This window comes from Pleurodeles waltl, chromosome 4_2 (assembly GCF_031143425.1).
Source record: "Pleurodeles waltl isolate 20211129_DDA chromosome 4_2, aPleWal1.hap1.20221129, whole genome shotgun sequence".
Lineage (NCBI taxonomy): Eukaryota > Metazoa > Chordata > Amphibia > Caudata > Salamandridae > Pleurodeles > Pleurodeles waltl.
In genome coordinates this window covers 14,492,010-14,517,165 of record NC_090443.1, presented here as the reverse complement: position 1 = coordinate 14,517,165, position 25,156 = coordinate 14,492,010, and the positions used below count along the sequence as shown (strand labels likewise).

Here is a 25,156-nt window from a genome sequence, read left to right as displayed (position 1 = left end):
GCTTCATGGGGTTGACGCATATTTGCTGTCCTTCTTTAAAGTAGTGCATCCATCAATAGAGGTATTCTTCCCTACCCCCAAACACTGTGAAACACAGATATAGAAAGTTATAGACAAAAGGACGTAGGCACTCTATAACAATAATCTAGCCACTATATTATTAGAAGTATACAATCCAACAATAGTTGATGAGTTAATTAAATAAATGAGAAACAGTAATCCAGTAAACTCTGTACGTCACAGTCAATCCGTCTTTAATATGGCGAAAGGCAGCATAAAGATTCCATCATTCGAAATAAAGGGAAAAGAACAACAGCCACGAAGAACAGCCAACACGTGTTTCGTCATGGGGGGTATATTCCCCTTGACTTTTTCAAGGCTATAAAATATAACAAACAACGACATTTACACATTGAAACAAAAGAATTATAAGAAAAAACATACATGTGTATTACAAAAACAATGAAGATTAGATATCTCTCAAATCTCGAAATTTGACCAACAGTCTGTATCAATAACAATTAGATATAATACATATAAACCGCATTATAATTTATATAGTTCATGTATGTACAAATTAGTAGTTAGACCATCACATCCAAAATGAAGAGTGAAAGTGACCAACCACAGCACAAACGTGCGAATGACTCAAAATAGTGAATATCAATAGGCTAATAATGTTAGTAAACAACTATATTCACCAACCGAAATCAATGTGTTTATCCCCAAAACCACCACTAACCATTAATCAAATCAAAAAAACATACCTCACTGACACTGTCAAAGCAACTCAAGTGCACCAACCACTAGGCGTTAAATAACACTGCTGTACAGAAAGAATATTAGTGCCAAAATTACAATGTGAAAAGTTTTTCAAAAGACAAAAAAGAAATGTATACCACCAAAACCCAAAAGTGCAATACACTCAGATCACCTACCCGTACGTCGAAATCTACTTTAATCAGAGTATATAGCCCACGAGCATATTCAGAGCCTGAAATAATCAAATACAAGACTAAACCCACCGCAAATAGTTGCCAAAAAAAGTTGAAAAAAGTTTAATTTCAATAATAATACTCCTCTCAAACTCACCCAATTGAATTACTCCATAGACTGGGGCCCCAGGTAGGGAAGAATCCTCCAGGGCCGGGAGCACCTATGTTTACACTATAAGGGGACTGTTGGGAGCGCTTCTTTTTTTTCTTTCCCCTTGAAACGTCTTCCCACTGTGTTGATCAATAGAGGTATTCACTGTGACACCCACTCACCTACCAGAGGACCACTCTCTCTCTGCATCAGTTCTGATTCTGGTCTTTTGGTCTGAAGGGCACTATGTGAATGGAAGTGTGTGCTCTGCTCTGTTTCAACTCATGCTTCCGCACGGAGAGGACACCTTTTCTGTATATTTAAGTTGTACAAAGGTTTCCAGGCTTCGTGGGTACTCTGTGATTAGTTGGATCTGCTCTGCTGCTCTTCTACCTAAGCAACCACTAAAGAAATCACAGCTTTGTACCTTCTTACCTTGATTTATAGGCCTTATAGACTCTCAGTGAATAGTGGAGTCTGCCCCACTGTACTTCTACCTGTGTGCGTAACTCAGAGAGCCAACCCTCCTGTATATCTGTGCTACATCCTGGTGGGCCGCCCTCATCATCGGCGCCACACTCTGCTGATATTATAACTGTGTAATCATTCACGCCCCAATTCATATGTATGTCTTCAGGTTCTACTTTGCAGGCCTCATGCGCTCTCTGTGAATAGTCAGATGTGCCCTGCTGCGTTTTTACCTTTGTGTTTACTCAGAACCCCCTTCATGTATATCTAAACTGTATCCTGGATTGCAAACTATGAGCAGTCGTGTCTGATCCACGTGTATATTTGTGTTGCGCCCTGGTTCCTAGGCCTCACTGGCATTGTTTGAATAATGGAGTCTACTGTGCTGCTGTCTCGCCTCACCACCCCTCCCTCCTTCTACATTGCTATGTTTGTCTTGTGATGTTTTTGTGTCTGTATTCCCACCCTGGCAATCATAGGTCCCCCCTCCCCTCCCCCTTGTTTTGTATTCACCCCTTGCCTGCAAGCCGCTTTGAATTCTGATAGTGGTCAGGTGGGCCAAAACCAAGGTTTGGTGTAATCAGCTAGAAACTCGATGCTGCACTAGGCACCGTGGTGGAAGGTGGTTCAGAGATCACTTAGGGACAGGAATTTACAGCTTCTCTCCAAATTTTGCTACTAAAAGTCACATATCCTCTTTGCAGGTTGCTGGGAAAACGGGAGTTGAAAGATATGTGAGTAGTCCAGGTGTAAAAGTATTTCAAAGGGTCACGTGCCCTTTTCAGACATATCATTAATGGTAATTAACCACCACTAGCTTAACGGGACGCACTGACGGTACAGTATGTGGTGTATACTCTTTGGGTGTATATTTTCTACTCTACATTTGTATATTTCATGTTCTCCGTGTGCATGGGGTTTCCTATGTGGCTGTGAGAGACGTATCGTTGGTGAATTGTGTATCTTATGTGTGTCACTTGTACTACGAGTGGTGTTCCTTAAGCACACTTTTTGCGTGTTTTGTGAGTGTGGATGGGGTACATTGTTTGAATGCAGTTGAGGTATGTTCCGCGAGACTGCATGGGGAATATTCTGTGAGTGCAGTTGGTGTACGAACAGTTGATGAATATCCTGTTAGCGCTCTGATTGTCTGGTTATTGAGGGCTGTTGATGTATATTCGGTAAGTGCACTTTGTGTATGTTGTCAGAGTGCTTTTGGTGAATGTTCTATGAGTGGAGTTGATATTGTTCAGTCAATATTCTGAAGGTGTTGTTTGTTGGTGTATTTGGTCTATTTTATGTGAATGTAGTTGGTAAAGATTGTTCAAGTCTAGTTGGTGAATTTTCTGTGTGTACAGATTGTGTATGTTCTGTGGGTACAGTTGTTATGTTCTGTGGATGCATTTGGCATATTTCAGTGTGCACATTTGCTGTATGTTGTAGTATAGTGGTTGGTCTATGTTCTGTTATTGCTAATCGGGTACCTTTGGTGAGTGTTCTTGGAGTATGATCTGTGAATGCAGTTCTGATGTGTTCTGTTAGTGCATTTGGGATATTTTCCATGAGTACAGTTGGATAAGTTATCTGATAGCAGCTAGCTTATTTTTTACAGGTGAAGGAACTACACTTTCTGTGAGTGAGGAGGTGTATGTTTATAGACTCTTAGGGCCTGAGTTAGCTCTTGGTGGACGAGTTACTCCGTCATAACGGTGATGTATATCCCGTCCACCAACATATTAATCCTATTATATCCTATGGGATTTATTTTGAGCAGATGGGATATCCATCACCATTGTGACGGAGTAACATGTCTGTCAAGAACTAAATCAGGCCCTTAGTCTTTTTATGTGAGTGCAGTCATTACATACTCAGTGAGTGTATTTTCTGTTTATTCTCTGAGGGAAGATGTATTCTGAGTAAAGTCTTTATTGTGAGAGGCTAGTTGGTGCCTGATCTGTGAGCCCAGCTGGTGCAGTCTCTTGGAGAGCATGTTTTGAAGTGCAATTGCTGTGTGTTTTGTGAATGCAGTTGCAGCTAGGCTTGTAGGTGTAGTTTGTGTACACTTCCTGAGTGCTGTGGGTCTTTTTTGTACTAGGAGTCCAGTTGCTTTTCGTTGTGTGATTTCACGAGTGACGTTGGTGTTTGTCCTTTGACTGTAGTTGGTGTACATTATGCGAGTTTAGCTGGCGTATATTCTGTGTGTTTGTGTGTGCGTGCATGTCTGGTTGGTGTGTGTTCTGTTAATATCTATAGCGTTAGTTATTTGCCTGCAATTGGTTCATGTTTTGGAATTAGATATTGTGCATGTTCTGTGAATGCTGTGGGTGTTTGTTTTATGATTCAGGTTGGAATGTCTTCTGTGAGTGCAGTAGATGTATGTTCTCTGAGTGCAGTGAGATCATGTCTGGCTACAGCGGATGTATGACCTCTGAGTGCAATTAGTATATGTTCTACAAGTGCATTAGGCGTATGTTCTGCAAGGGCTTATGGCGACTTTTCTCAGTAAGAATAGCGCAAGTCCTTGTGTGAGAATGATGGACATAGGCTTGGGCGATTTTTTTTGTTTCGTGAAACGCATTTTGAGAAACAACCGTGTTCCATGGAATTTAACCTGATGAAACAGTTTTGTGACACTCACAGACAATCTGTTTCATGTGTGAAATTCCTTCACAGGCAGGTCTTGCGCGGTTCGAGTTTCAACGAAATGTTTGACCCAGGCCTAAGAGTGCATAATGATAGCACAAATGGTGTATTTTGTGTAAATGGAAATTGCACATGTTCTGTGAGCAGATGTGTCTTCTGTGTGTATCTATTCTGTTTTGCGTATCTTCTTTGAGCTCAGGTGTTGGAGTGTAGATGGTGTATGTATGTGTGTACTGTTGTTTGAGTGCGCTCAAACACTGTTGGTGTATATATTGCCAGTATGCAATGTGTTGTTGGTGTCTGCTCTCTGAGTATGAATTTAGAGTATGTTCAGTGAGTATGCTCATGTATTCCAAGAACTCTCCTCCACCGATGTGCATGTGCTTCTGTGTGTCCATGAATGTGCTCTGAAGTGTCCTTTTCTATATCTTTGACTATTTTGTGTCTTTGTGACTGCGTTCTTTGTGGTCTTGATTGTATTGCGTGCCTGTAATTGTGCTGCGTAGGTATGTTCTGTATGTCTGTAACTTTTTAAAGTGTTTGCGCTCTGCACCCCTGAGGCTGTGTATGTCTGTGATTGTGCTCTGCCTGTCTGTCTGTGAATGTACCCTGATCGTGTTTTGTTTACTGCTGTGCTCTGTATTTTTGTGGCAGTGCTCTGTATGAAGGCGCTGTACATGTCTGTGACCCTGCTGTACATGAGTGTATTTTTTATGCCTGTGTCTATGTTATGATTGTCAGTTCTTTGACAGCCTTTACTTTGCGTGCCTGTTTTCTGTATCTTTGGCTGCACTTTGTATGAATCTGCTTTCTATGTACATGCGAGTGCAATTGTTAGTTTCTTTGAATGTGCTCTGTATATCATCGGCTGTTCGCGGTATGCTTGTGATTGTACTCTGTATATTTGTAACTGTGCTCTCTATGTCCTGTGATGGTTCTGCTTGTTCTGTAGTTGTATTATATATGTTTGTCACTTTATGTTGTTGTGAGCTGTGCTTTGTATAGTATGTCTATCATAGCGCTCTGCATGCTGTGATTGTGTATGTATGTCTGTGACAGTACTCTGTTTTGTGACGCTGTCCCTGAGCTTCTGTATGACTGTGCTCTGAATGTCTGCAACTGAAATGCCTGTGTATTGTAGCTGTGTTTTACTCCTGTTGTGACAGTAGTTTGTGCATCTGTATGCCTATGGTCTCTATGACTGTACCTGCACGCTTCTTTTGTGGGTATGCCTCTATAGGTATGTGATCTTTGCTTTTTGTGCCTGTGAATGTGTTCTTTGTGCTTTGCAGGTTGCCTGACTGCTACTGTATTCTATTACTGTTTTCTATGCATCCGTGTATGTAGCTTGTTCTGTTACTGTGTTCCTAAATGTTTGTCACTATGGGTATTTCTGTCTGTTATTGTGCTGTGTTCTTTGACTGTTCTGTGTGTCTGATTGTGAACTGTCCCCCTACATGGTCTCTTCTGTGTCTCGACATACAGTAGGTGTGTGCTCTACCACCCTGTCTGGTCTATTCTTGATCCCTGTACATACACTAGATATGTGCTCTACCATGGAGTCTCGTCTGGTTTCAATCTCTGTACGTACGGTACTGCTTTTGGCCGATGTTCTGCATACATTGTCAGTGCCTTCATATACAAGAATAATAACGACTTTGCAACGTGACACTAAATATACTGGAAGCAGTGCACCCCCTTGCACCGTAACAAACCAGTGGTCAGATTCAGAGGTAAAACCTTAGAGAGTAGACCAAAGTATATTAAAGGCAATCATACAAAGGAAAGTGACTAAGGGGGCCTGTAGAATGAGAGGAGGGAGGCACTGTATATTCTAAAGTGTGTGATTCCTAAAACAAGCCCTAGAGGATCTTTTGTTCACACTTACACGCCACAGCAGGGTGGTAGTATCCACTCACTGCCGCATGGTGTGCAATCCGGACGTGCACGTGGCACAGGACGTTGTGAGTTTATGATAAATACACACCAACTAAGTTGGAGGGACTGTTTCCTGTATGATAGTATGAGCTTTGGATTAGTACCTAGCACAGTAACATTGCAGGTCTGGCTCCCTTTAAAACTGAATGAGCTCAGGACAGGTCTGAACTACAGCAACATGTCAAGTCTAGACTACTGTAGCATTGTATGAGTTCAGGATACGTACAGATGCCTCCGGCATAGGACACAGATCCTGTACCATGATTGAAGTTCAAGATTCTTCCGCACTGTGGTGAGGGTGTAGCTTATGTTCTATAGTCTGGGTTCTAGATACAAAACATTGCTGCTATCTTGCAGGGCCTTGGTGCTGTACAATGGAATGAGCACAGCTCCACAGAAAGACTGTAAGAGTTTGCTCCTATTTCATGTAATGAGGCCAAGGTACTAACACATCACAGCAGAACAAATAGTTTGTACGTCCTATGAAATCATAGTGCACACCACAAGACCTTTGCAAGTCCGACTTCCTGTACCATGCTATGAGTGGACACATACACACCACAACAAGATTGTAGGTATGATTCCCGTTCATGACCTAAGCTCAGATATGAACACAGCAGAGCCAGACTCTATGGCCTGGTCCTCGTACCATGACATGAGCTTTGAATATGTACACACCACCGTTAAGTTGTAGGGCTTGGTTATTAACTAATGGCATGGAATTGTGAGGTAAATTCACCATATCCCGGTTGTACAATCGTGTGGGTGTCTGTTGTTGGTGCATTGAATGATCTCGGCAATTCATACACAATACTGAAAGCCAGTAGTGAGTTTATCATGCAAACATATCATAGCGGAGTTACACTAAAGCATGAGCGGACACATAGAGGTAGCCTGTGTTAGTGGGGTCTCAAAGAAACAGACTGATGATGTTCATGATTTATGTACTTTCAGGTTTCTTGAGTGGGTTAACAAGGAAGTACAAAAGAATTGTCATAGAATATTATCAGAAACCTCGAAGTTGAAATAAAAAAGCGAAGGAAAAATGTAGCACATGTGTAGAAAATGGAGATAGCGGTATTTGTCAATAGGCAAAATATGTGAGCTTGGAAATAAAACAAGTTTATGGATTTGGGGATGAAGAACATTGGGAAGGTGGCGAAATAGGAGCAATAGCAAGAGTACACCAAGGTGAACAAAAGAAACTGAGGACATGTTAAACAAGTATGAGGAATGAGAGGAGGTGGTAACAAGAGAAAATGTTTGCCTCATGAAGACAGTGAGGGGGAGGCCCTAAGGAAGTATGTGGTACACAAACAGATCAGCAAGGAATTAAGTCCCCTTATGTGGACCACAACGAAGATGATGGAAGTGCAGCTAAGAGGACAGAGGGCTGGGATGTGGCTTTTACTCTTGTTGATCCGACTAGGATCCAGGATCATGTGTCACCAGGAACAGACCCCTACACAAAAGGCCACTGGATAGAAATGTATGTAGAACTATCAAAAGTAGAGGAGGGTTAAAGAAAGGCATCTCTTAAACATGTGTCCACAAACTATGGGTGCACTGGTTCCGGGCAGCAGTCTTCTTTGCTACAGGTGAAGGGACATTGGGTTCTTTTCTGGTTCGAGGTAGTGATGAGGAGTGTGGAATGAGCGGTGTGCAGTTAAAGGTGTTGGGGCCAATTCCCTTCCTTTCTGTGGTCGCTCACTTCACATTTACATTTGAAGTCTGGTACTAAGTGTTGGAGAAGCAAACGGAGGCCCTGAGGTCTGGACAGAAAGACGGTTCTCACTGGTTGTCTACCTTTTTATCCTTGATAGAAATCCAGCACATAACACCTTGATTGGAGATGGAAGACATAACCCCGATCTCTGTGGATATTTTTAGTGTCTGTGAGTGTGGAATGAGTCTGGGATGCTCGGGTATGTGGAGCTTGACCCACATACATGTGTGCTATCATTCTTCTGTATGTGGGTCAGTTGTTGTGGTGTGTATCTCTGAGGAGCATATGTCCTTTTCTTCATGGTTGTGATGTACATTCTGAAAATGTTGAAAGATGGTGTGGCCCAATGAGAGTGCACAAAGTAGTTTCAGCGAGTGTGTAGTGTGCCTTCTGGGAGTATGTGTTGGTCAGTGATTGGTAGTGTATGTGCCTCTAAGAAAGTGTTTCTGCTGAAGCGCATTTTGTAAGTGTTTGGTTGGAGTCTGGACGTTTTGGTACTCACTAGTAGCTTCACTGTTTTTAGCAGGTGCAAACAGCTGAGGGCATGGTATATGTTATATGAGTGCATGTGTGTGTGTGTTTCTCCATAGCTTGTTGAAAGGTTGGGCATGCAAACATGTTAACATGAATTTCTATCTCCCCAGCTTGCATGAACTAACCGAGATAGCAGCCCAATCGTTTTTTGTCATTGCATTCGTTTTTTATTATTTAATAAAAGAATTATGCCATTCCTCCACTCCACTGTGTGCAGTACATTTGTTTCTTATTGTTGCACAGCATGCGGCGACGATTCTGCTAAAGTACCATTGCCTGACTGTTCAGGCATACGACTGTCCAGTTTGCCGGAAGTCCTTGCTTGTGTAATTTCACCATGCATATTCTTTGGGAGTTGGGCTGTGGTGTGTGTGTGCAGGGAGGGGCGGTGTGAATTAAGTAAATTCTCACCCCTCCAGTATATTCCGTCAGTGCTGTGATGTTAGTGAATTGGTTTGTCTCGCTAATAGACGTTTTCTCTCTTTCAGGATTGTGGCCACCACGGGCTCGGATTTTGACCTGCGAACATTGAGGGCTGTACGTGTACTCCGACCACTCAAACTGGTATCTGGCATCCCAAGTACGTGACTGAACACCCTCCTCTCCTCTCATGCTTATCATTGATGAGTATAGATCCAGTTGAGCCCTTTTCGGTTCTGCTTGCTGGAGAAGAATTTGGGGCTCTGCTCCGCTATGTGATGAACAACCAGACCAAGATATCTTCTCAAGGGAGCCAAATACCCCGCCCAGACTGGCTCCACTGACAAATTGACTTAGTGACATTTAGCCAGGCAGAAATAGCTGAGTGAAAGAATGTCCCTTTCATTCCTAGCCATGCTCTTTGGGTTTGTCGTAAGACAACATTTTAGGGAGAAATTTCAAGGAGCCATTCAGTGGATGCATCAAGCCTTCCATCTGGTTCTCTTATAAACCTTGCATTGCTGAACAACACAATTTATTTTGTTTATTTGCAAGTTTAGAGTGATTTGTTACTTTAATGTTATGGTGGATGGAAAATTACCTCATCTTGCCAGTCTTTGAGAGTGAGAGACAGGTATTCACCAAGGTATTGTAATTTTGTTGAGGTCAATATAAAGCCTCCTTGAAGCAAAGGGGCAGCTGGACCAGATGGATGTCAACTGATGAAGGGGAATACGAAAACCATCAAGGTTTTGGTAAAATAATGCAGGGCCTAAAGTCTGAACCATTTCTAACAGGTTGCTTGCCTTTCTCATCTCCTTGCAGGTTTACAAGTTGTGCTGAAGTCCATCATGAAGGCAATGATACCTCTACTGCAGATTGGGCTGCTCTTGTTTTTTGCGATACTTATTTTTGCAATCATAGGATTAGAATTTTATATTGGAAAATTTCACACCACCTGTTTTGACATTGCTACAGGTAGGCTTGGCTTCTACAATTTCTCATTGTCCCACGCCCCTCATGATGTCTTTTTTGTTTAAAGTATATAACTTTCATTTAATTTGCACACAAGTCCAGGTCAATAGAAACTATAATGTTTTCTTGTAGTAAAGTATACCTAGTTTTGTGGGGTTTGATTATAAAATGCTTGAATACCTAGCTACTGCAGAATGGTCTCTAATGATTGCTGAATTATCTTCAATTTCTCACAAGTATTATTCTTTTTCAGATAAACGCATTTTAAGCAGACTGTGTGCCTTGTCACCACTGTTGTACTCTTAGAGTAAATTTTTCTGTGCATGCAATGTAGAAGGATGTCTTTTAGAAGAGTCTGCAGCAGAATCTTCCTAATTGCTCGATTGTGCTACTTATGTCGCCAGCAGATGCCTTCGTAGTTTGTACACAACCAGAGCCGGTTAAAGGCATGAGCAAAGCGGGCAATTGCCCAGGGCCCCCAGCTTTAAAGGGGCCCTGCAAAGGTGATATCTCTCTTTCATATCACATCTGTTCCTCTATCTCAACTTCTCTCCCTCTCCAATGCATTGTTAAGGATTTTCGGCGCCACGGACAAGACATATATCAGCTGTTTTTGTAGGATTCCATTTTTGAAAGTTTAACGGAGTTTAATAGTTTTGATACTGTGCTAGCTTAAGTTAGCGCAAAATGGTTAATAAATATCAAACATTTTTCAAAAGGGGCCACAAAACATTTCTTGCCTACGGCCCCAAAATTCTTTAAAATAACACTGTACACAACAAAGGGCGAAAATTCATCCTTTCATTAATCATACTTACTTAAACCGAATGACTTTTAAGAATAGGTAATCTTTTACCCTTGATAGGTGCCACACAAGTGGGCTCATTCGCTATCCCATGGTAAATATCAAATTGGGTGGAAATTGTATTTCTGTCCAGTCTTGTTGGACCCTAATTTGCCCACGGTATGTTTCCAAGTATTACCTGAAGGAATTTGCATGGAGAAAATGGATCAGTAAGTGTTAAAATGTGTTGTTTTACTGACTTGAGAAACAGTAACTGCACACTATCCCCTACAGCATCCAAAACTTTCTAATCTCCCTGTAAGAGGCCGGAAAAACACCATAACTATGCGGTATCAACATTTCCCCTAGTACATTTTACCAGCTGATTTTACAGCGCGCCAAATTCAACGGCCAAGTGTTACAATGTGCCACGAGTGACATGTCAAGAGAATCAGTCTCTTGTTCGATGAGACTTATGCCTTGTCTTTTTTGTCTGATACATACCATATTGTAGCGCATACCTCTTCTTTTCATTCTCTCTGGTCTCTATTTGAACACCTCATAACAAATTCTTTCTAAGCTGTGGGATGGGGCAGGTGTGTTCCAGTTGCAGAGCGCTCCAGTTTTTGTATTCTAATGAAGATCCATGTTCCAGATTTGTGAAAATATGGCCCTTTCTTTATCAGATTTCCTAGTCCACCTCTCGTGGGAGTCCCAGGCGTCTGGGAGATGGAGTGGCCTAATTAATTCTCTCCCCAGCCGAAGGAGCTGTTGACGAAAGGGGTGTTTTTTTCCCATTGTTTTTAGGTCACACGACTTGTCAGAGCGAGGGATGTTTTGCATGGGTTTTATTCAGGAAAGAAAGGGCCTGATGTAAAATATCACAAAATCATAAGGTTTGCGATTACAAAGTATTATTTTACTATTTATAAAAGCCCTTTTAAGACTCGGCAAAAGTGATTACATCTGATAAAAAGGGTCTTGTCACCGTATCCAACTTGCAAATTGAAGGGGCCATGAAAAGGCGCCCCACTTCTGTCTGCGATTTGAAGAGGAATTTATCGGTGGGCTGTGGCCTCAGTTGCAGTCACAAGACTGGCTGTTATCTGATTCCCAAACGGGTAGATGTCCAACCGAAGTGGAAGATGTCCGTTGGAAACGGCCCTTTCTGCATGGTCATCCCCAGATTTTTTGACTTCCTCTTCTATTGTTGACCTATTTTTGCTGGCCTTTAGGGATCTGAGCACCTTACCACTGATGACCAGTGCTAAAGTGCAGGTGCTTTGTCCTTTAAAACATGGTAACATTGGCTTCTCCACAACTGGCATTTATTAAATTTACTTGTAAGTCCCTAGTAAAATGCACTGTATGTGCCCACGACCTATAAATGAAATGCTACTAGTATGCCTGCAGCACTGATTGTGCCACCCACTACAGTAGCCTCCCAAACATGCCTTAGGCCTGCCACTGCAGAGCAAGTGTGTGCAGTTTTAACCCACCATGTCGACCTGGCAAGTGCGCCCACCTGCCAGGCCCACACCTTACTTTTTATTACATGTAAACCACCCTAAGGTAGGCCCTGGTTACCCCCAAGGGCAGGGTGCAGCGTACATAAAAGGTTGAGCATGTTCTTTTTAAGTTTAAAATGTCCAGATAGTGAAAAACTGCTACATTTGTTTCTCACTATTGCAACTCCTATCTCTCCCATAGAATACCATTGAGGTTGCCTTAAAACATGTTTTAAGTATAACTTCCAAATGGGATGTGTTAGACCTGACATGCCTTGGGGTGGTCACCCCTAACTTTTTGCCTGCCTCCCTCCACTTTTTGGACTCTGTCTTTGCTGGCTTTTAGACTCTGCGCACTTTACCACTGCTAACCAGTGCTAAAGTGCATATGCTCTCTCTCTTTAAACATGGTAACTTTGGATCATACCTGATTGGACTATTTAATTTACTTATAAGTCCCTAGTAATGTGCACTGTATGTGCCTAGGGCCTGTAGATTAAATGCTACTAGTGGGCCTGCAGCACTGGTTGTGCCACCCACTTAAGTAGCCCCTTACCTTGTCTCAGGCCTGCCATTGCAAGGCCTGTGTGTGCAGTGTCACTATCACCTCGACTTGGCATTTAAAAGTACTTGCCAAGCCTAAAACCCCCCTTTTTCTACATATAAGTCACCTCTAATGTGTGCCCTAGGTAACACTTAGAGCAGGGTGCTGTGTGGGTAAAATTCAGGACATGTACCTGTGTAGTTTACATGTCCTGGTAGTGTAAAATTCCTAAATTCGTTTTTACACTTCTGTGAGGCCTGCTCCCTTCGTAGGCTAACATTGGGGCTGCCCTCATACAGTATTGAAGTGGTAGCTGCTGATTTGAAAGGAGTAGGAAGGTCATATTTAGTATAGCCAGAATGGTAATACAAAATTCTGCTGACTGGTGAAGTTGGATTTAATATTACTATTCTAGAAATGCCACTTTTAGAAAGTGAGCATTTCTTTGCACTTAAATCTTTCTGTGCCTTACAATCCACGTCTGGCTGGGTTTAGTTGACAGCTCCTTGTGCATTCACTCAGACACACCCCAAACACAGGGTACTCAGCCTCACTTGCATACATCTGCATTTTGAATGGGTCTTCCTGGGCTGAGAGGGTGGAGGGCCTGCTCTCACACAAAGGACTGCCACACCCCCTACTGGGACCCTGCCAGACAGGATTGAACTGAAAGGGGACCTGGTGCACTTCCTAGCCACTCTTTGAAGTCTCCCCCACTTCAAAGACACATTTGGGTATAAAACAGGGCCTCTGCCCCACCACCTCAGACACTTACTGGAGAAGAAACCTGAACCAGAACCTACATCCTGCCAAGAAGAACTGCCTGGCTGCTCAAAGGACTCACCTGTCTGCTTTCTACAAAGGAATGCTGCCTTGCTGTTGGCCTGCTGCCTTGCTAAACTCTTGTCTGGCTGTAAAAGTGCTCTTCAAGGGCTTGGATAGAGCTTGCCTCCTGTTCCCTGAAGTCTCAGGACCAAAAAGACTTCTTTCTTTCAACTGGACGCCGTCTGCGCCAAAAAATTTGACGCACATCTTGCTCCGCGGTGAGAAATTCACTGCACGCCGTTCCGGAAAGACTCCGCTCGACGCGACGCCTAAGGTGCGACCGGAACTTCGACGCACGGCCACGCCTGGACAACGCCGGCCGACTTCAGAGAGGAAATCAACGCGACGCCTGCCGTGAGCAAGAAAATTCCACGCACAGCTCCCCGGAACAACGCGCAGCCGGTTAACAAGTCTAGGAATCCATGCATTGACCCTGGGACATCTGGTAATCCCGCGAACCATAGAAGGAGTCGGCCCGCATGCCGGAAAACGACGCACGTCTTCCAGAGTGAAAAATAACGACGCAAGTCCGTGTGTGAAGGGGTAAAACCGACGCACACACCATTTTTCTCCCCGCAGAACGACGCCCGTCTCCCTGCGTGAAAAATAACGATGCAAGTCTGTGTGTGAAGGGACGAAACCGACGCTCACACCATTTTTCCACACATCTCCTCCTCTGCGGCCCTCTGCGGAGATTTTCCACTCCAAACCAGGTACTTTGTGCCTGAAAGAGACTTTGTTTGCTTTTTAAAGACTTAAGACACTTTATATCACCTTTCAGTGATATTTCTACAAATTCTTATTGCATCTTTTATTGTGTTGATCTACAAATATCCAGATAAATATTCTATATTTTTCTAAACACTGTGTGGTGTATTTTTGTGGTGCTATATTGTGTTATTGTATAATTTATTGCACAAATACTTTACACATTGCCTTCTAAGTTAAGCCTGACTGTTTGTGCCAAGCTACCAGAGGGTGGGCACAGGATAATTTGGATTGTGTGTGATTTACCCTGACTAGAGTGAGGGTTCTTGCTTGGACAGAGGGTAACCTGACTGCCAACCAAAAACCCCATTTCTAAAAGGATGAGATAGAAATATGGAGTTTGGTGTCCCTGGACTCGCAATTTAAAATCTCAAATTATGGTGGAGTCGGATTTTAAATTGCATGTCTGAAAATGCCTTTAACCATTCTGTGCCTCCGCCTATCCCTGAATACATGTCTGGGGTAGATGAAACTAGGCTCTGTGCATTCCCACTAGACAGGCACACACAAAGGGAACTTGGGTGTGGTGTTAGCATGTTGATGGCCCATCACCAGGCTGATTGTCCTTCCTGGACTAGTTGGGAGGGAGGAGCTGGCACTTGACTCTGAATACGACACTGTCTCTCCTCACACAAAGGACTGCATACCCCCTGACTAGTGTTTAGACCACGGAAGGTAAGGAAGTGACCCTGGGGGCTTCAAAGGAAGGTGTGGAAGATTCCCCAGCCTTCCAGACTCTGGACAACAAGGTATAAATGCTGGACCCCCACACACCACAAATGTAGAATGCCTCAGGAACGAAGACTCTGCCAAGCAGAAGGACCGCTGGGCTGCCAGGAGGGAATGCCACTCTGCACTGCACTACTGTGTTGATCTGCTGCTGCTGTGTGCTGGGTTGTAGGAGGAACTGCCACCTTGCTGCTGCTCAGTTCTGCTGGCTTGCTGCCTGCAGCTCCTACATCAAGGGCCTTACGCTTCCGTTGCATGCCCTCCTGCCTTAAGAGCATGCCTAGACGCCAAGGGCGAGAAGCAGGTGTGGGACACTGCTGACTTCACACCAACCACCAAAGGACTGTGCTGTGCCTGACTGGGACCTGAATCCTGCTGTGGAATCTGCCTCACAGGAATCCCTGGGTTACAGACTTTCTGCTCTGAGTGTATGCTGAGATGAAGACTCACACTGCCGGGAACCTGCAGCCTCGTTGAGTAAGCTGAGCGCAAGACTATGGGCACCAGAGACACCCGCTGCCGGCCCGCCTATCTCTGTGAAGCTGACCATAGGCACAAGTGGGCCCCGTATGTGAACGTGGCCGCCAACTCCAGCAACCCTGAGCATCAGGTCACCTGTAGCCTGTGCAGCTGCACAACAGCATGACTCACCCCTTAGAGACACAGGCCTGTGTCCACGGCCGCTGCCCTACCTGACAGGGTCACACTGAGGGTCACTCCCTCAAACCACTGCCTGCCTTGCGGGGTCCTGTTGTTGGCAGGACCAAAGATACTGCTTTTAATCTTAAGGAAGTCCTGGGACGGACAGCAACCCACAACTGCATATCTGCTGAGAACTAGGATAGCAACTGCCTGGTCTCCGAACATTTCTTGAGGATCTCTTATTGAACACACCAGAGGAAACACTTTTCCCTAACCTCCAACTTGGGCACCACAGAACCGTAAGCACCCCTCTGACACCTCAAGGGGACTTGTGATAATTTTTTCCTGAAACTCATAACTGAACGCTCGTGAAATATAATTTATGGCATAACTACTGACTAATTGATTGGATTTTTATCCTGTTGGTCTTAATTTAACAGGTGAAATATTGTTAATTTTTCTAACTTGGTGTTGAGTCTTTTTGTAGTGTCTTTCACTATGTGACTGTAAATTAAGTGCTGCACAAATACTTTACACATGGTCACTGTAGATAAGCCTGACTGCTCTGTGCCAAGCTACCAGGGGATGAGCACAGGGTATCTTTGGTGTGTAACTGACTCACCCTGACTAGGACTGTGGTCCCCACTTGGACAGGGTGCATGCTTCTGCAAATTAGAGTCCCAATTTCCAACAATGTGCCTCTAGGATGTCTTCTTCTTGGACATGTATTCTTCCACATCCAAGGTATATTTGATTTCCAAGAGGATCAGCCCCCAACTGACTAAACCCTAACATTCCGGGTTCTCGTAATAGAATATACATCATGTCCACAGCAACATATGTAGGTACTACACAACATAACCCATCCCCTTACAATAACAACAGTGTAATTCATGTGAGATATCAGTTTGTAGGAGAAAAAACCACAAAGGTAGAAATGAAAAACAGCCGCCAAGGTGAAATAACTTTGCACCGTGTAACAGAACATAATTTCAAAAAGACAGGTAATATAACTAATTAGGCGATCCATGGTAGCTGCCGGAGGGGAGATCACAGCAGATCATAATCCTTTAACACATAGGAACATTTCTGACTCTTTTCACAGGAAGATCCTTGCTCTCATTCTTGGTGTGGCCTCTCTCCACTGTAGTATTCATTCTGAGATCAGAGTCCGTTTTCCTTTTTGTATTCTTTTTGTATTCTTTTAGTATTCTGTATTGCATTTTGAATATTTTCATTTCTTAATGTACATCCATTTTTCAAAACGTTTCTGTTGTTATTACCTTAATTACCCCTTTCAAATTTACTATTGTACTATTTAACAGCTATAATACTTTCTTTCAATTCACGTCCCCTTCTTTCCATGAGTAGCTTTTGTCAGTGTACAGGGCTGGAGAGCTGACCACATCAGAATCACCTTATTAACCAGACAATACTTTAACATAAAATTTAAACAACTGTTGATCCCTATTTCTTTGCAGCTGTTGCCCTCCTCCTGTCTGACCCCGCTTCCATTCTGCATTGAAATCCAGCTCAATGTATAACTGATAATGTGTCTTGTAATTCACCACCGTTTGCTTGCTGATTTATCGCTAATCCACCACAGACTCCTGACATAGATCAGCCAGCACCACATACTTAGGAACATGCACCAATATTTTATGTTCCACAGATTGCTGTCCAAGAATACTACCAGAACCTTAACATCCACTCTCCCCCTGACCTAATCTCCATCTCTGAATGCAATCACCTTCCTGTGACCTATATCCTCACCATAAATCACATCTTTCTTCCTTTCCCAACAACTTTTTCCTATCAGCCAACTAGGTTTCAGCATGGAACAAACATTCCTGCCTCTCATATGATTATAGTGTATCATTCCTGTCACAGCATTAGGGGTAGAGCAGTACATCCAGACCAACTTCTTTATCGAATTCTGCTAATCTCCACCATCACACAAAGCTAGCTGCACGCCATCTTTCACAGCGCTATTCCACCTCTCCACTAACCTGCTGCTTTGGGAGTAATAAACGATATGCTGATTTTTCTAATGCCTAATTTCATTAAAAACGTTTTTAGTTGATGCTGGTTGCACACAATTGCCAGTGACCATTTCTTCGGTGATTCCCTCTCTCATGAAAAGTTCCTCAAAGAATTAATTGCTGTTCTTTGCCTCTACTTGTTTAACAAACTTAGCCTATGGACAACATGAGTAGTAATTAGGGCCACTGAAATTATGCGATTCTGTGGCTGTGGCGTTTTTTGCATACTTATAACTTTGCCACGTAATCTATAATCTGGCACACAATCTGCTGATTTTAACAAAATAATTGTTTATATCTTAAATGGTTCGAAAGTTAGTAAAAACGCAACAACAGGTGTTGCTGTGCAGTGGAAGACCATTTGCAAAGGTTGACTGGTCACATATTTTTTATTTATTGCTATACTTTGTTGTTTAACTGGCACTAATGAGGTGCAACCAATGCCCAAATACTGTTAACTGTAAAAATGAAAAAATAATGAAGAACTATCACAAAATTTGGTGCCTCATGTCACTTATCTGTCCTTTTCTTGCCGCATAGTGTAGTCAACCCTGTCCTATAATTTGGCCCTTCCTTGCTGCATAATACCAGTGGACCTGGTAATAATCCTGAACCACTAGAGCAAACATCAGCCCTAAGGCTAACGTATGAAAAGGACTCATGATATCAAACTGTATTTTCTTCCACAGACCACTGACATTGTCAGTTTTCTGTAAAGTGTAATTCGTGGGTTTCTGGATTTTAACACTCCCAAGCGCACGGATGCATTGTGTAACCATATTTTCCACATCCCTAGTCAACTTGGACCACCAGAAATAAGCTATTAACTTTCTTTGCAAGGCACTCATTCCCACATGATCGTCATGAGTCTTTATCTTTCTCCTCAAACTTATCAATACTACAATTGTTAGGTTCGTTCTCAGGACATCATCCTGATAAAACAATGCCAATTTGACATTATCGAATGCCTTTTCCTCCTCATTAATCTCCCTTTTCCCAGGCCATCCTGTTCATAGGTATTCTTCAGCTCTCCTCAAATTCTCATCTAGCTGTGGATCCTTTGCCATTTTGCATGTGGTGTGCTAACTCGTAGCTCCCCCTACATTGGATATCGCACATCCCTCAGCACAGTCTTCAGATGCCTGATTGTTGAGAGACAATAGCGTCAGGCAATCTATTGTCACGCTTCTTGTGCCAGGGGTATATTACACATTGAAAACAAACTCCTGCAATCAAATTATCATTTGGCAATACAAGGGATTGTCCTCCCCTCTCATTTTGTCATAAACAAGTCCTCTGACAAGCTGTTTTTTGTAAAGCAACACAGTCCCTTTATTGGAAACAGATTGCTTTAAAAATATATTTATTTCTCATTTGGGAATGCAAAAGCAGGTAGGAAAGTCTGCTGTCCCTTGCTGGCCTCCATCCCTACATTTGCAGACAATTACAGGGAGCCACACACTTTGACCTGCTTAATCATCATTCATTAGGCAGGTCGCTGTGCAACCCGCTACAAAACAACCTCTTAATACATAGTTTACATTAAAAATTGTATTCGTATTCGTATTGTCTTGCAAATGCTAACATTACATCAGTACCTCAAGCCCAAAGAATGTGTTTGCGTGTGTGCGTGAGAGATAGAGATTGAGCTCTGCTTGGCCACCACCTAGTAAGTGATTTAAAACCCACTTTAGATCGCCTACGGAATCAGACTTAGGAATTGTTTTATTTAGAATTAGTTTGGAATCGTTGGTAATCTTTCACCATCACTGGGAAATTAAAGCGATAGAAACTTACTGCTTTTTGTGTGCGTGTTAGGAAGCTAAAACTCTGAAAGCAGGTACTTTAAAAAAAGAAAAGCAGTTACTAATTGAATAATAATAGGATATTTTTAAGACAAAATAATTAGTAGTATGTTATGACACACAAAGATAACCTCCAGGTGTGATGCTACTCACATAAGGACCACTGAATAAGAAATTGCATCCATGTTGGATGACTTACATAAGTTGATTGATGACGATGCCCTATGAGTGCTGATGCTGTTAGTTTTGTCAACAGCATTCAACACAGTGGATCAACAAACATTGTCATCCATAGTTCAGACAGGAATTAGATGTAAGGTAAACGCTTGTTTTGAGTGCTACCTAACTGAGAGAACCACCACTGGCACTTCCTCTGTTTGATTCCTCTCCCACGAAATTAAATAACATATATTTTTCAGTTATTGCTAAGGATGTGGGTGAGGATGTAGTGTAATGGCCCAAGCTGCCGACTCCAGAGGCGGGGGAACCAGGTTCGAGTCTTGGTGTCCGCTCAACATCCTGTGATTTTGTGCAAATCACTTTATCTCCCTGTTCCTGATCAGCACTTTGTCTCCCTCACAGGTGATTTGCCACACTGTACAAATTCTGGATTTATTTAAATTTAAATCCCACCACTGAGTTCTGTCCAGTTAACAAGTTTCACAATTCACAAAAAAATTTGAGAGTTTGCAAACCACGTAACATTTTGCTTACAGAAAAATCCTATGCAAGATCATTTTTGCTAAAACGTTTCTTGCTCAAAAAGTGAGTTTTGCAGAGCTTTTTCCTGCAGCGTCCGTTTAAAAAAATGTTGTTCCTTCTAATATAAATATATTCTCTTTTCAAAGTTATGAAGACAATTTCACTAAGCGTGTTGATAAACGTTGTTGCAAATCTGCACACCTATAGTTCTTGGTCAGTCTTTAAATTAATACTCTGGATGGTCCGGTTATGGAATAAATATTAAAAACATATGGACAACAACAAGATGTTGCTACGCTTATGAGAATATCTAAGTGTCATAGCGACCTGCATAGAAGCAGGCGTGGTGAACATAGTAGCGGGATGAATCTGAAATTAAATCCATAAAAGAAATAAACACGGTTCTTAATCAAACTGTAGACATTGGTGTGACTCCAATCTTTGGGCCGGTGCCCCACATAATTGTAATGGTTACACAGCCTTGGAATCCTGATCATCTCTGATCTGTAAGTGCATGTGCAGATTGGGACTTTGACCAGGAGCTGTTATTTCTACTGCAGAATCCTGTTCAGACTACTGCTCTACCCAGCATTTTCAGAGCATGTAGCAGTGGTGAATGTTAGTACCAAACTACAGAAGCTGCAGAACACAACTTTGCATGTACCCCGTAGGTTGAACATTCACCCACATATCTCCAGCCTTTCACTCACCTCATACGCTGATGGTGGGAAAACATCTGCTTAAATACATTGTGTGTTCCATATACAGCTTTCGTTCGGTTAGATAGCTTCTTTTTGACAGGAGAAAAATTTGCCAAATACCAAACAAAACAGTCCATCAAATCTAAGCAGTGTGCATGAAGCTCAATCCTAGTTTCAAGTGGAAATGGAAAGGATTAAGTTGTTTTTGTCATAGCTTAAGGGGTGGACCAGGCTCCCACTTGAAGCCTGAAAGTGGGAGTTTCAGTTAGTTCAGTGATTATTGTAAAACAGTGCCATTCATTCAGGAATGCTTCTCTGACATGCTTTCTTTGCCTTTTGGATAAACTGTTTAATGACGTCTTCTTGTGCACCAAGTTGACATTTGGCATAAGCATGATATGATGAAAGATGATTAACAGAATTGTATTCAGTGCAAAGATTACTGTTCAGTAATTCTGATGGTAAAGCTCCAGAGAGACCAGAGCTGCCGAAAAGAATTAAACACTGACTGCTTATCAGCCTCTCATCCCAAGTTTATCTTGTATCCAAAACCCTTTGCTTCCTTTTTCCAGTTTACACAGATAAAACCCTTAAATCAAAGTAAGAGCACCCATTGTGAACAACTTGGCAATTACTAGGACGAGGTTGTATCACTTTTTTCAGAGCCTCCTAAACCTGCTGCTCTCCGTGGTAAATTTACAGAGACTAAGGCCCATATATATACTTTTTGACGCTAAACTGCGCTAACGCAGTTTAGCGTCAAAAAATTTAGCGCCGTCTAACGCCATTCTGAAGCGCCATGCGGGCGCCGTATTTATGGAATGGCGTTAGCCGGCGCTAGCAGACCGGCGCTGCCTGGTGTGCGTGGAAAAAAACCACGTAGACCAGGCAGCGCCGGCGTAGGGGGAAAATGGCGTTAGGGCGTCTTAAAATGGGGCAAGTCAGGTTGAGGCAAAAGAATCGCCTCAACCCGATTTGCGCCATTTTTTTCGACACCCAGACGCCATTTAAACGACTCCTGTCTTAGTAAAGACAGGAGTCATGCCCCCTTGCCCAATGGCCATGCCCAGGGGACTTATGTCCCCTGGGCATGGTCATTGGGCATAGTGGCATGTAGGGGGGCACAAATCAGGCCCCCCTATGCCACCCCAAAAAATTGAAAAATATGAAAAATGATACTTACCTGAATGTCCCTGGGGTGGGTCCCTCCATCCTTGGGTGTCCTCCTGGGCAGGGGTGGCAGGGGGGGTCCCTGGGGGCAGGGGAGGGCACCTGTGGGCTCATTTTGAGCCCACAGGCCCCTTAACGCCTACCCTGACCCAGGCGTTAAATAGTGGCGCAAATGCAGGGTTTTTTGACCCGCCAACTCCCGGGCGTGATTTTTGCCCGGGAGTATAAATACGACGCATTTGCGTCGCCGTCATTTTTTTAGACGGGAACGCCTTCCTTGCATCTCATTAACGCAAGGAAGGCGTTCACGCAAAAAAATGACGCTATTTGCCCATACTTTGGCGCTAGACGCGTCTAACGCCAAAGTATAAATATGGCGTTAGTTTTGCGCCGAATTTGCGTCGAAAAAAACAACGCTAATTCGGCGCAAACGGAGTATAAATACGGGCCTAAACATCTGTTGGACAATAAAGGTCTGGAGTGCGAGGAGGCCAGGGGTGCATTTCCTTTTTAAGAGTACTACATTACAAATATTATCAGGACCTGGCACAGATCCTCTAAGATTGCTACTTTTTGGGATATAAAAAATAATGCTGCTAATATAGTTGCATCGTCCCTTGCCTGGTCTTTCCTTCTCCTTAGTCCTCCGGCAGGTGTGAAATGATAGTGACTGAAAACCGTGGTTTACCTCCCTTAGCATGCCATTCAGAATTGTTACGCTTTCAGGAGCTGAAGAACTTAGGCCCATATTTATACTTTTTTAGCGCCGCATTTGCGCCGCTTTTTGATGCAAAAACAGAGCAAACCTCCCAAATATAATTGTATTTTGCAAGTTTGCGCCGCTTTTGCGTCAAAAAATGACTCAAATGCGACACTAAAAAAGTATAAATATGGGCCTTAGTTTGAAGTAACTTTTAAAAACGTATATTGGTGTTCTCTTAGAAGTCCTTAGCTATGAATTCAATATGCACACACCATAGCTATCACAGTCCTTGATTCTCAAAGCCATTCTGCCCTATAAAAGCAGTCAAAACACCAAAATGACAGGGGGTAGCAGAAGTGAACACACAAACCTATTGACGTTCCATGATTACCCCCCTCCCCGCAACAAAATATCCTTCAACCTCACCCACCCCACCCCAAACCCAGTTTCATCCTTGAGTCAGGACCAACCTACTTAGGATCTAAGAGTGAGAGGGTTAGGGTGAAGGAAAAGGTGTGGAAACTTTGGAAAACTCACTCAGAAAGTGAAAAGGGCAGTTAGAGCCTTCTGCTGCCTTCATAGACCCTGAGGTCAGGTGCAGCAAGGACAGCGCCCTTGGTACCAAAGACCCAGCGATGGGTAGCAACTGCTACCCGTGGCTTACCTCTAGTGGGTGCCTAAAGTCTTTAAAATGCGCTAACTGGGGCATTTCACTGGGCGCCTACTTCCATGAAGAGAAATGATAAACTACGGTTCTTTCACACAAAAGTATTGGGAAATTACGATTTCGATTCAGAATGAGATTTTGTACCTGTTTTTGAAACAGACTGGATGACAGATAAAATAACTAATTTTCTTATTGACAATAGGTACATCTTCCAAGAGCACTAACTGCAAAAAATGTCAGTTTTTAAGGTTATCTAGCTTAAAAGGACTCAAAATAAAGCATAAACACAATTTTGTTTTTCTTAGAAGTATACTTGACTTTAAATAATATGCCAGTTTGATGTATTTAGTTTATTCTGTAACCCAGGATTAGTACAGTCCTCAGCTTGTCTGCTGAAATCCTAATTTCAGAAAAAGTACTAAATAAATAGAACAGGTTCAATGTGAGAAAGCATCCCTACGATAGTGAGATTTTTGTGGACACGTGAATTTGAAATGTCGTCAACGTTTTTGTATTCTTTCATGATGGTAAGCCAATAACACATACTATTGTGGTTTGTTTGCAGACGAAATCAAGGTGGAGGTGCCCTGCGGAACAGAACTGCCATCTCGTCTGTGCCCAAATGGGACCATCTGCAGGAAGTACTGGGACGGACCGAATTACGGTATCACTCAGTTTGACAATATCCTGTTTGCAGTGCTGACCGTCTTCCAGTGCATCACCATGGAGGGTTGGACAGACATTCTATATGATGTGAGTACAGCTCAAAGCCTTGCCGGATGTTCTGTATTATGTGAGTGTGGACTAGTATGGATTATGGACCAGTGTCGCAGTGTACCCTGGAAAATCCTATCAGATTCTCGGTATCATTTCAGAATGGTCCAGCACAGGAGGTTACCCCAGAAAACCTTATTGTAATTTCTGAATAATGGGCACACAACAAAACTCTCTATTGTTCTGCAGAAACCCCTGCCAAACATTTTGCAGGGGGTTGCAAATTTATTTTAGCCAGATTTTGTCTCTGGAAGTTTACCTTTTGCCGAGTTTTTGTAGGACCACTGGTAATGCACAGCAGACGGGCCCTTTTTCATTAATTGTCACAATATTTATGATTTTCATGCAAATGGGACAAAGTGAAAAATCTTGCAAATAAAGCTTTAAAATACATCGCAACTTCACTCACCCTAATATTGTGCACGGTGAACCAATGTACATAGAAAACCCTTCCATTACTCCTGTATGGGGTGAGCATGTTTTGGTACCCGATAAACAAATAAGATATACTGTGAAGTGTGAATATAACCTAGAAACTCAAATAATTGCTCGATTCTTAGATCTATCCTTGTCTTTGGCCAGAAGGTGCACAGCAACCACTTGGAAATCCCCTTAAGGCCCACACACTCAGATGTGGTTGAACTGGCTGCATCGAGATTAGCTAATTGCAGGGTTTAGGTAGCTATGAGCATACCCAACAACGAGAGGGACTCTTGGCTAAATTCTGGGAGGCACCCACCACAGATGATCACTGAGCAGCAACATGATGAAGTCTATACACCTTATAGTCAAATGAGCTACATTGCAGCGTCATTATGACTCTCCTGCATTTGGGATTTACTTTTTCCCTTATATCCATATTCCTCTAACGTGGAGAACCAGCTCATCTAAAACTCATGTACCTACTCAAATTCCCTGCTGAAAGTTGTATATTACAGGTGGGCCCGAAAACTTTATTTAAGGACACTGATACTCATTTTTTATTGATATCCTGTGTCTTTC

The 25,156-nt window shown here is 42.8% G+C and overlaps 1 protein-coding gene across 12 annotated transcripts in view; it reads left to right on the top strand.

Moving 5' to 3' along the window:
* Window positions 1-25,156, top strand: part of CACNA1A (calcium voltage-gated channel subunit alpha1 A) — a 1,156,221-nt gene that overhangs the window by 416,750 nt on the left and 714,315 nt on the right. For 8 of the 12 annotated variants that reach the window (XM_069230408.1, XM_069230407.1, XM_069230414.1 and 5 more), the window contains exons 3-6: window positions 2,259-2,288; window positions 8,884-8,975; window positions 9,641-9,793; window positions 23,946-24,133. In XM_069230408.1, the coding sequence (XP_069086509.1) occupies window positions 2,259-2,288; window positions 8,884-8,975; window positions 9,641-9,793; window positions 23,946-24,133 (463 nt within the window). The remainder of the gene's footprint in view (window positions 1-2,258; window positions 2,289-8,883; window positions 8,976-9,640; window positions 9,794-23,945; window positions 24,134-25,156) is intronic. The other 4 variants (XM_069230415.1, XM_069230416.1, XM_069230412.1 and 1 more) reach the window with 1 other exon arrangement.